Source organism: Staurois parvus, unplaced genomic scaffold (assembly GCF_062004578.1).
Source record: "Staurois parvus isolate SC_StPar_1 unplaced genomic scaffold, SC_StPar_1.0 ptg000238l, whole genome shotgun sequence".
NCBI classification, from domain to species: Eukaryota; Metazoa; Chordata; class Amphibia; order Anura; family Ranidae; genus Staurois; species Staurois parvus.
The window spans coordinates 2169925-2182027 of record NW_028318034.1 but is presented as its reverse complement, the minus strand read 5'-3'; the positions used below and the strand labels follow the sequence as shown (position 1 = coordinate 2182027).

At 38.6% G+C, this 12103-nt stretch overlaps 1 protein-coding gene across 1 annotated transcript in view; it reads left to right on the top strand.

The window, feature by feature from the left end:
- The window catches only part of ANOS1 (anosmin 1), a 243197-nt gene that overhangs the window by 131175 nt on the left and 99919 nt on the right, over positions 1-12103 (top strand). Inside the window, exon 3 of the mRNA XM_089680281.1 lies at positions 8138-8200. Within this exon, the coding sequence (XP_089536407.1) occupies positions 8138-8200 (63 nt within the window). The remainder of the gene's footprint in view (positions 1-8137; positions 8201-12103) is intronic.

The following is a 12103-nucleotide window of genomic DNA, read 5'->3' as shown; positions in this document are numbered from 1 at the left end:
CATCCAGTCCATGCCGATAAATGGCTAGCAGGGAGCATAGTCGATGTGGGTGGACATTTGTAAACATGCCCCCACATCCGCTGCCTGTGCATGCTCCCTGGGAGTGTGCAGTGCCACGATCTGTGCCCTTCTGTGTTCGGTGAACACAGATCACTGTTCGGAGCCGCTGTGTGATCACTGATTGGCCAAATAGTGATCACATGAACAGTAGTAAACAAGATGTCACTTCCTGACATCATTGTGTACTACTTGTGAATTCTGTGAATGATCACAGAGGTCACATGGTACAAGGCCATTCATAGCAGCCTTGCACCATGTGATAAGCTGTGACCAATTACAGCTCTCACAGTAATTCTCAATGGCTGCAGGAGTGCAGCCAGAGAGAATGAGAAAGGATTGTTTTTACAGTCTTTATGGGTGTAAAAGCAATCACAGTGTAAAAAAAAACTGATAGGGTGACAGTATGTAAAAAAAAAAAAAAAAAAAAATACATAAATAAATATCTATCTATTCAAATCTCTGACATTCTCTGACAATCTCATGACATTTGTGTCTGAAAAACGAAGTGTAACGAAAGCACATCTATTGTTTAGAGGCAGGAGCGTTTCAGAGGCAGTAAAAAAAAAAATGCTAACAGTGCCTCCAGGAGCAGCGGCATTTTGAAAGAAAAGAAAAAATCGCTGTGCACATTTAGCGCTTGAGAGTTAATTAATTTCAATGGCTAGAACAAAGTATTATCCTGGCCAAGGGAATGACATAACACACAAAGGGTATGACACGCCTAAACAATTACACGTGTTTACAAACGGCAAACCTTTTTTTTTTTTTGCCAAAACACCACTGCCAGGAGGCAAGACATCTAGGAGAGAAGGCCAAAGCATTCAGTGTGCATGAGGCCGAATAGTTATCTGATCCGACTTTTCCTAATCTAGGTTTACAGGAAGTAGAACATTGTGGGATGATGGGAGTGATATACTGAACAGCTCTTTATTTATCTTTGAATTATAACATGTTGATATTTTAAAACAATGAAATGTCAACGTGGTTTATCCAGTCGTGTCTCCATTAATCTGCTTTATGGATCTGTCAGGAAAGGCATAACATACACATCATTTATTTCAGCAGTATGTTGGCCTGCTAAAAATATGCAGAGACTTGGCACTGAGTCAAAATCAACCAATCAATTTACAAGTACTAAGATTTCAGATGGTATCATCTGAGATTTCCAGTGAGCACAACTGTGTCCTGAAAATAACCTTAGCGTTCCCCACGTAATTGAATTAATAGGATTGCAATCTATAACAAACTGTTACATTCTGTAATGACATCAAATAAATAACAAGTAGTCATTTTCTGGTGCTGCTAATTAAATACATGTGAGATAAAAAATGATTGTATGTATAATTCATTTATGAGACACCGACAGGCAGAAACTGGATTGTACCTATAGAACTTTTGGCAACATTTTAATATCTTTTGTTCATTTAAAATAGTAGCAGACCTTTAATTGTTAATTTTTCGTGCAGCCTTTTTGGAGCCAGCCTTTTCTGATACTTTTTGGTTACATTTAAAAATCAGTATTTTTTGCCAGAAAATTACTTAGAATCTCCAAACATTATATATTTTTAGCACAGGCCCTAGAGTATAAAATGATGGGTTTTGCAATTTTTTATGCCACGCAGTATTTGCACAATGGGTTTTTTTACTACAATTTTTTGGGAAAAAATACACTTTCATGAATTTCATTGCACACAAACACCCTTTTTTTGTAAAATATAAAAGATGATGTTACAGTGAGTAAATAGATATCAAACATGTCATGCATTAAAACTGTGCATGCTTGTGGTTAGCGCCAAACTACAGTATTTAAAATCCCCATAGGTGGCACTTTATAAGCCTTTACAGGTTACTAATTTAGGGTAACAGAGGAGGTCTGGTGCTAGAATTGCTCTTGCGCTCGTGACAATACCTCATATGTGTGGTGAGATCGTCATTTACATATGCACGTGGGACCGACCCGTGAGTTTACCTTTCCATGGGGGGACGGGGGTGCTTTACATTTAAAAAAAATGTTATTCATTATTTTATTTTTTTTTTACACTGTTTCTTTAATTTTTTTTTATTTATCACTTTTGTGCTATCACAAGGAATGTATGGAGAGATCGGGTTCCTTTCCTCTGACTTGAGATTGGTTTGATCAGATACTTTGCCATTTTAAAAATGGTGCTGTTTACATCTTGGAAACCGGAATTGACAATAGTACTTGTTGCTTCCGGTTTCCTTTGTCATAGAGGTCATTGGAGACCTCCAGGTTCCCCTATGACCCTATGTGAAGCTGGCGAAAGCACCATCTTCAGTTTCGAAATCTCCGGTGGGACAGAGATCCCGGAAAGGCATTGGCGGCTAATCAGCTGCTTGGATGGCTTCTACAAAAAAGCCAGCCGCCAGACAAAAAAAAAAACATCCCAGTACAACCACTTGAAGCCCATAATGTATATGTATGTTACCGGATCTTCAAGTGGTTAAGGGCAACTCCAGGCAAAAATTAAATATCAATAGTGCATTGTGCATCAATTACTTTACTCCTCAGTCATGATTCCAAACACCTCTTCCTAAGCCATCCTACAGTGTAATGGATCAAAGTCACAGTCTCCTCTATGAGCCAAGCCAGGAGACTAGACATTCTTCCCTGCTTGTTATCTTGGGCACTTTTCCCCTCACTGTCCCCAAGAGTTCTCTGGCCTATGAAAAAGGACTTGGCTGTTGAAAATGTTGCCTCCACATATAGGAGGTGTCCACATTGTGCAGGCAGTGATGTGAACACCCAAGCAATACCCCAGAACTTAAGGAGAGGAAAAGAGAAGGTTTGTCACATGACCATGACTTCTGGTAAGTAAAATGGGCATTTCGATAGTTTTTTTTTTCAACTCAGCGGTGAGTTAGATGGGGTTGGGTAGATTGCTAATATCCTGGAGTTGGGCTTTAGAGATAAATGTACAGAGAATCTGAGATATCCCTGAGCTAACCCCTTGTAGTTCACTTGATGAAGCAAGAAGTGTTTAAGTGATATTAAACATTTTTAAAAAATAATAAACATGTTATGCAATAGTTTTGCACAGAGCAGCCTCAATCCTCATCTTCCTGGGTCCCCCACTGGTGCTTCTGGCTCCTCCCCCTTCTTGTACCCTCCCCCCCAGCAAGCGGCTTGCTAGGTGGTATAGGTAGTACTCTATTGACACACATAATGCAGCCTGGTCCTGCCCCTCAATTCCTTGTCACTGGGTTTGATTGATAGCAGCAGGAGCCAATGCCTCCCACTGCTCTCATTGATTCCAGTGAGCAGGAAGAGATAGAACAGCAGCGCTTCTCTTGCGCACACCAGGCAGCGGGCACGTGGACTGAGATCAGGCTCAGTTAAGTATTTAGGGAGGCTGGGAGGAGCTGCACCCAAATGTGTTTTTTTTAACCTTAGTGCAAAAATGCATTTACAACCACTTTAAGGGCCCATTCACATTTGTGCATTTCATTATTGCAACACTTCTCAACACAAACGTGATTTAGTCCTAAAACTCCTATCACATTTTTTCTTCTGCCTATGCAGCCTATGCAGAGATTTTCCTTCACTTCCTATCTGGAGACACAACTGGAAACTAAAGGAAATTCTCTCTTAGTTGTCATAGGAATAGATGTCCACATTGGCAAATTATCCCACTGTTCCTATTCTGGTGACAATTCAAAATTGTAGATTTTCCTTCACCTTTAATTCCAGTAACAATGGTCACCAGGACAAATAGAGCGAGAGTGGAGCTCTCCAGTGAGGACAAAAACAGCAATAATTATCTAACAAGGGTTCTAATCCTAACCTACTTTATCCATAATGAAAAACAATAATAACAAAATGGTATTTGATCAATTTTAAGGAATACACTGGTATGTTTACCTTTTTAATGTCTTTTAATTTTGTAAAGTTTTGTATTTTGTAAACTTTTGTTAAGTATGTAAAATACTTAAATACTTTAAAATACTTTAAAATTAAGAGTTTTTTGAGATGCAGAGATTATAGTATATGCACATTATACTCAACCTACCTGTGAAATCAACTTTTGCGTACTTTAAGCTGAAATCCAGGCAAGCAGCTAAATACACTGATGAAATACATGTATGGGAGCTGTTTTACTGTGCAAAGGGATTGTATTTCTATTCATCCAGTTCTAAGATTTTCACAGTTCTGCAAAACCACACAGTCCTGTGTGCCAGGACAGGAATTCAATTTTTTTCTGTTGTAGTTAGGTAACAACAGGTCTTGTCCGTCCCCTACCCTGTGAGTAGACAGTGAAATTAAAAGCAGAACACTTATGAGCTCATCATTCTGTCACTCTGCTCTCTTTTACTGTCAGCATGCTCCTTGTAAGCGGATTGGCTCCTTGTGCTTTTCCCTCTCTTTTAGTCTGAACTCTGCTGTACAGAGATTGCAAGAGTCTCATAGCAATTTATTTCAGGTACTAACAATGATTGCATTAAAAAAATACATTTGACAATTTATAAATGAATACAGAGCAACATTACTTTGTGTCTTTAATATCTGCTTGGAAATATTTTTTTTAAATTAGCATGGAGTTCCCTTTAAGTGTTTGCATTTATTTTGTTGATCTAGCTGGCAATGGGCATGCAATACTTTCATCATTTATTCTATTTGTGCTGCTATCATATTTCAGAATGAGTCCCAATGTGTTCCAAAACTCATTGGGAGAAATCAGCCTTTAAGAATAAGCACGGTTTTTCTATTACCCTCAATTTTTAACGTACACTATCCTATTTCCCATTAATTATTTACCATGGTGTCACACCCCATTTCCATTTTCTGCTTACTGTTTTGCTAACAACCTCGTGAGAATTCTGATGCTGACAGTACAGTTCATTTATTTTACTCAAAATTATACATTCTTTATGGAGACCAGAGGATAATTGGCATGTCCTTCTTTTCATAAACAACTTGTGCAAAAATTTCAATATATTAATGTTTTTTTGCTGACTCAGCTGAATTGTAAACAGTTAAGAAAATATAATTTAAATGTTTTGTGCAGAATACACAGTTTCCAGATGTGTATTCTCTAAGAGAAAGTGCAATTGATATAGGAAGACATTGATCAAATTTTTGTTCATCTTCATAGATAGGTATCTGTTCTTTCCCATACTATCTCAAAGTACATATGAAGACATTGGAGTTTTATACATTTATAGTGCAGCCAAAATATGTTACTTTAAGGAGAACACACATAGGGAACAAACTCTACTAAAGTTTCTCTGGATGCCTGCCTTCTAAATGGCCAAAAATCTTGGGCTTGTAAAAATGCTGGCCAAGTGTTCCCTGGTTCCGAGCACCACTGTGAAATACATGCTAAAGCTGGCCATACACAGCTGTCAGGATACAGTGGGGATGGCCAAACAGTAACCACTGGCGGCTGCAGTCACTGTTTGCTTGATAATTATCTGCTTGGTTCTTTTGATTTTCTGATTAAAGATGTTTGGCAATAGGGTGCCATCAGAGCCACCAACTACTCAATTTTGATTGGGGTATGGCCAGCTTAAGCTTGGAGTGGATGGAGTCCTGGTGTGTGACGTCATTGCGCATCAGCACGGAGTGTGGGCATCTTGGTAGTGTGAAACTATTTTTAATAAATTGATTATTGTTGTTTTACTACACTGTGAGATGGCCTTGCTTTCTGTTTAATGTATGGCATCTTGAGAAGAGATCTGGTCTACTAGACATTGGATTCAGATAGAAAGAGCTTTACAGCGAACCGACTGATGACTATTATCTGGAAGTTTAATAGCTGCTCTGTTTGACTATTTTTAAAGGTAGTTAAATTCTTCTGATAAGAGGCTCTATTATTGAGGTGACTGTGAAGGGCTCTTCTATCCTTTGTTTCACCTCACAAGCACCAATACTTATGGATTTAAGAGCAATTACATGGACGTATGCCACTGATTTGTCCTTATGTGTTTGGACTAGCTCATGCTTGTTTGATATACACTCTTCCAAATTTTTGTGGTGGGGTTATTTTTGCTAATTTATAGTGCTGAACTTATTGTTATATCCTCATATACATGCTGTGAATCCAAAAAATTAAGCTTGCTGATTGGAGGAAAGAGATCTTATCAGTCTTTACCCAGTAATAATCTTGACCAACTTAATTGCTTTGACTGCATTGAAAAAAATAAAGTAAATGGTCAGGACTTTGTACAGAGTTTGGTGGGGGGAGCTATATTAGAAAATGTCTGAACAGATTTTAATACAGGTATAGGTATAAAAGTATATTGTATACTACCTGCTTATTCAGGTTTTTGCCTACACTTAAAGCAATACGTTATCTCTAAATGGAAATTCCACTTTTCTGCCTCCCCTTTTCAACTTTTGGACACTTTTTTTCTTGGGGAAGGAGGGGGGGGGGGCAGGTACCTGGTTTTGACAGGCACCCACGCCCACTTTCCCACTGCCCCACCTGCAGCATCTTGGAACACGTCACAGGTCCCAGGAGTCTATTCAAAAGGCAGTGGAGAGCTGTGAAGCTGCAAAGAGTCGCAGCCGGCTTCCTACAGTTAGCATGGTGTAGCTGGGGACCCAAAGACTGGCAAAGAACTGGCCTAAGTATCGACAGTGCTGAATCCCTACACAGTTAACTGTCCTTTTATTAAAAGTCAGCAGTTACAGTATTTGTAGCTGCTGGCTTTTAATTTATTTTATTTGGGGGAGGGAGATAAAAAACCTCTTTAAACTAACCATACATGCATGCATTTCTTTTGTTCAGCCCCTGGGCTGAGCAAAATAAGTCGAACAGCTTCCTGCACACTAACCAGTGCCAAGGGAGGAATCTCCTTTGCTGGTTATTGTATTATGACAGCTGGCATCTGAGGCTGTCAGAATACCCAAAAAGTGGCTGTTTGGCTGTCAATTCAGTAAAAGGTCTTTCAGTAAAAGACAAATGAACACCTGGCTGGTGGTGACGGGGCAACCCATGGCTCAAATTTTAACAGATTCAGCAGGAATCTGTTGAAATTCAAAATGTATACAGCGCCCTTTAAACCTAAACAATTTATAATAACAGAGCAAATCCTTGCAGATCTCGCTCCCCGATACAGACCATTGGGGGCCCATTGTAACTTTACTAAGTGTGCAACTTCAATATGGAAGAAATATATAGAGATGCTTTAAGAAGGATGAGAAACATCCACATCGGAAAGACTCTGCTTTCTATTGCCTCCCTAAGATTTCAACACAAAATCTTTAGGATAGTGCTACACAGTCCTCTGATACAATATCTTGTGTGACAAGAGTCCTTACTCATCAATAGAGTACCCTAAAAATTATGTTAAAATACTGGAAAAAGTATCATCAGTGATCATCAGGTATTCCTAGGACAATGAGACTTGATTTAATGAAGGAGTTGAGTATCTTCACTCAATCCATTGTAGGTGTGTTCACTTTAATTACTCAGTCTTGTTCAGATGACATAAACAAAGAGAAATTTGATTTTCAGATGAATAGATAACTGATTTGAATCTTCCCAAATTTTACTGAGTAAATATTCTCATTTCCTTTACTAAATCAGCCTCAACATATCATCTACAGCAAATACATACAGTACCTGCTTACATTACCAGCACTGAAAGGTAAAATTCCCATACTAGTAACATGAATGTGCTTGTGTATCAAATGTTTGAAAATCTTAATGGCATTACTGGAAGCATACTGTCAGCTCCCAAAGCTATAAATAATTAACTCTGTTAATTGTAAATGCGGGAAAAACATGATAGAATTTCATCAGGATCCAATTTCCTCTAAAAACAGACAAATATAATAAGGTCTGAGAAATAACCATTAGAATACATTGAAAGCTCAGAGTCTTCATGGGTGGACTGACTCTCAGCATTGCACTCCTCTAACCTTTCAGTTCACAGGAGCAGGGGGACGCTTTGCTGACAGATTCAAACTGAGTCACAGCAGAAGTAATACTGTTATGTCTGCCGCTGTTGTTTTTCTCCTGGTTTTCAGTATTACGTTCCCAAGAAATGAAAATAAAACACACACTGCAAAATGACAACCGTTTGACTAAGTGTTTGTTCAATCTTTCAACAGTGCTTGGAGCCATGCAAGGAAAACTGGGACTTGAAAAAGAATAGCTGCCAAAGTCTCTGTGAGGTATGTCGGATTTATTCTGTACCAGGAAAGATTTTTTCCCTCATAAAAGATGCCATGTTGAAACTTAAAAGATGTCTTTGATTTTGGTAATCCTCTGCTTTTTGTTTTGAGTTCGTTCATAGCTGCTCTTTCCTTTCATTTAAATTGAAACAAACATGTATTCCTTGGGGTTATTTTTGAGTTAATATTGCAAACATTCCCTAAAAGTGATTTTTATATTATACATTTATGATTGCTATTCTCTCAGCTTTCTGTCCTGATAACTAACTGTTATCTGTTAGCAGTGCTGTTGGCCCTGCCCAGTTCTCTCTGTGGACTATAGATCAACTCCAACCCCATGCTCTAGTTGCGGCAAATGAGTTAGATGTGGCTCTTTGCAAGCCTTTATCTGACCCTGCCACTGATGCCAACAATAGGGCACTGTTTCTTCCACTGATACCAATGATGGGATACTATTCCTTCCACTAATACTAATGATGGGGTACTACTCCCCCTCCTACTGACCACCAACTCTGAGGCTATGTTTATTCTCACTGATGCTGGGCCCGGGATATTCTCTACCCTCACTGGCCTTCCTGAAAACTGAAGGACAGTAAACTGGCCCTTTGTTTAAAAGGTTTGGAGGCCCCTGCTCTAGAGATGAGGAGAGGGGTAGATGTTCTTTAGTCCAAACACATTTCCTGTCCTAAAGTGAAGTTAAATGCATTGGCTTTACTTGACTCTCTTAACCAACAAACATTTCAGAAAGACCTCTGAGTGATAAGAACTTTCATACTGGGTACTCAGCAATACCTACCCTATGGTGAAAATAAAGGAAAACATAGCTTTAAACAAATAACTAATGCAGCCATCCTATATAATGACTGGTAAGCTGAAATGCATTACATTTTTGTTCTTGAATACACTTTAACTGAAGTTGAACAAATCAGTTCCAAATCTTTCAGTTTGCTGATGTGTTCACAGATTAGGAGTGAACAAGTGCAAGAGGCCTATACATACTCAGTTAAAAGACAGTAAGCCTGCATTAAGAAAAAAGTAAGAATGACACTGTATTGTAGACTCCATAAAATACCTGCATCTACCAACTCTGGATCTGCAACTGGTGCCTACTGAAAACTATGTGTTTATGATGACTTTTTGAAAGTCAGTATTTATATAGGGCTTGATATAGCCCTCCAAGCCTAGTCACAATTCTGGAGAATAGAAATTGGCTGCTCACTTACTAAACACCCCAGTACCAGATTTTTTTAGACTCCTGCAGTAGAACAAGAAGGTAGGGTGCATAGTGAATGAAGGAACAGATACCTGGTGGTACTGACTATAGAGTCTCATTCTTACTCTTAAAGTCCTCCTTTTCACCTTGTCCAAACTGAGAATGTCTTGTATTCTGTGAATGGTGGCGGTGTGAAGCTATCCTCAGTGGTCAGTTAATGTGCAGTGGGGTAGCCACTCAGCATAAGACCCCAATGATAGAGACCATTACTGTAGTTGTACTGACTATTTCAGTGATTTTCAGCTTCCATAGCAGTCTCTTAAAGTGTTGCTAAACCCATGGCCCTGCATTCACTATATCTGGTCTCCCACAGTACACACAACATGGAAATGCAATTATTTTAGTAAATATAACTGTTAAATACCTTTTCTCATTATCAGTTAGAGCAGTCTTGTGACTTCTATCAGTGTCCAGCTGAGCACTGGTTAAAGCTTGTAGGAGGAGTTTTAATTCTGTTTTAGGAGGATACAGGAAACTTGACCCTCTGTCTGGACAGTGTTGATTGGCTCTGTGCTGATTGCATGCACCCTCCCAAGAAAAAAAAAACCTCTCTAGCCATGCACACCAAACTGAGCATGCACAGAGTGACTCTAGACCTCTGTTCTATCAGGAGAAAAGAGGGGAGCACTGGAAGAAGGGGAGGATCAGGGAAGACAGGCTCAAACATTCTTTTTACAAAATGTGGAGGATTAACCTCTTAGGTTCCACAGTGAGTATAACAAGCATGCTTTACTATATATACAGACCGATTTTACTGTTGTGGGTTTAGTAACACTTTTAAAATAGACCAATGTAAGTCTGGAGTTCAGCTTAAATATCTGTTTCCTTTAACTCAAAGGCCACCTGAGCACTTTAATTTCATCTACTGTATCCACTGATAGGCCATAAGTCAGTTTGCTTATTTCTGAGTAATTCTTTTCTGGACATTAGTTGATATAGTAGAAGACAATTTAGCATTTTGTTCGGAATCTGGTATTGTTCAGAACTGTATATCATGTAATGTCCTCTGGTCCTGTTGTAAAAATTCATATGAATTAATTCTGTTTAAAGAAATAGATGTTAGTTACTATGACTATAGACTCAGTTACTATGCACAAGGAATAACTCAGGATATTCTTAGATTTGTCTAACTGCCCTTAGAGTAATTTTAGGTAAGCCAGTCTGCTACCTTAATTAGTACAGCTTGACATGTTAGGGGTGATATTGCCAGGAGGTGCAAAATGTAAGGTAGACATAAGAAATCTATCAGATTGGCGTATATATATTGTATATCCTGGAAAATACATTGCATCTCAGTAATGTTTTGGAAGCTATTCTAAGTCCTAAGTAATTGGATATGTTTTACTCATCAAACAAGACTAATTTTTTTTATATTCTTAGTTAAAGCAAATTCAACAAAGGTCTTAACATAAACATAAAATGAGACTTTAGCGAGGCTGGGGATCCTCCAAACCTAGAGCTTTTACAGTATAAAGTTAGTAACTTCAACAAAAATCTGAACTCAAGTACTTCTCCCCTACTTTCTAGCCAAAGCAGCGCATAAGTAAGGAAAAATCCTGGTGGGGACAGGCAGAACAACAGAGTCTTCTATTTATGTCTCTGTTCCGAGGAGTAGAAACTGCCATTGTTGACCTTTTGTTCTCTTTCCTGGCTTTAGTATTTTTAAGTCACTAATAAATAGAAGTATGCAGGTTAGGTGTTCTGATTTTTCTGATCTGCATTCTTATTCCAGGATAGTGAATCAAAAAATATTGAAGTCATAGACAGATGGGTGACTAGCATTATCAGAAAGGAATCAACAGTAGCAACCTACACATTTGTCTTTGCACAGGTTTCCTTTACCACCATGTTCCTCCAACTTCTGCAGCAGTCACCACTTGTCCAAGCTATTGTGTGATTTGCCATAGATATTTATGATGAAATTTGCTCACTGAAACACAGGCTGTGGAAGTGCCTGCTGAAGGACATAGAGTAGAAAATGCTTGGGGCTGGACCAAGGTGAACCAGCAATGACTCATTTCACTTGGGCACAGAGGAAATTCATATTTGCAGTTTTGTCCATCAACACATGCCACTGACTTCTATCAATATTGTTCTGTAGCCTGAAGGTCTGCTTTAATATTTTCACTTGGCAGATAAAAATGTAGAACAAATACACCCACTTATTGGAGATTCGATTATTTGTTATGTGCTATTGAAATATTTGTAGCATTTTCTTCTGAGAAACACATCTATATTCTTGAGACTTAAACTTGGAGTTTTTATAATGTGTGTGCAGTAACAGTAACAGTTAGATGTTAATAAATTATCTCTTCCCACAATTTCCCTGTGCATATGCATTTCAGACAAGCGTATGTTTCTCTAGATGGCTTCATGCACTGACCCAGCCTGAATGATGTACAAATGAAACTTTCCTATTAGTCAAACCAACTGTTCATCTATATAGTACAAGTTGCTACTTGTACTATAAGTCCATCCGTGAACTTTCCTTGCTACTAAATATTCCATAGTCAACTGTTAGTGGTATTATAACAAAGTGGAAGCAACTGGGAACAGCAACTGAGCCACGAAGTGGTAGGCCACATAAAATAACGGGGTCAGCGCATGCTGAAGCAAACAGTGTGCAGAAA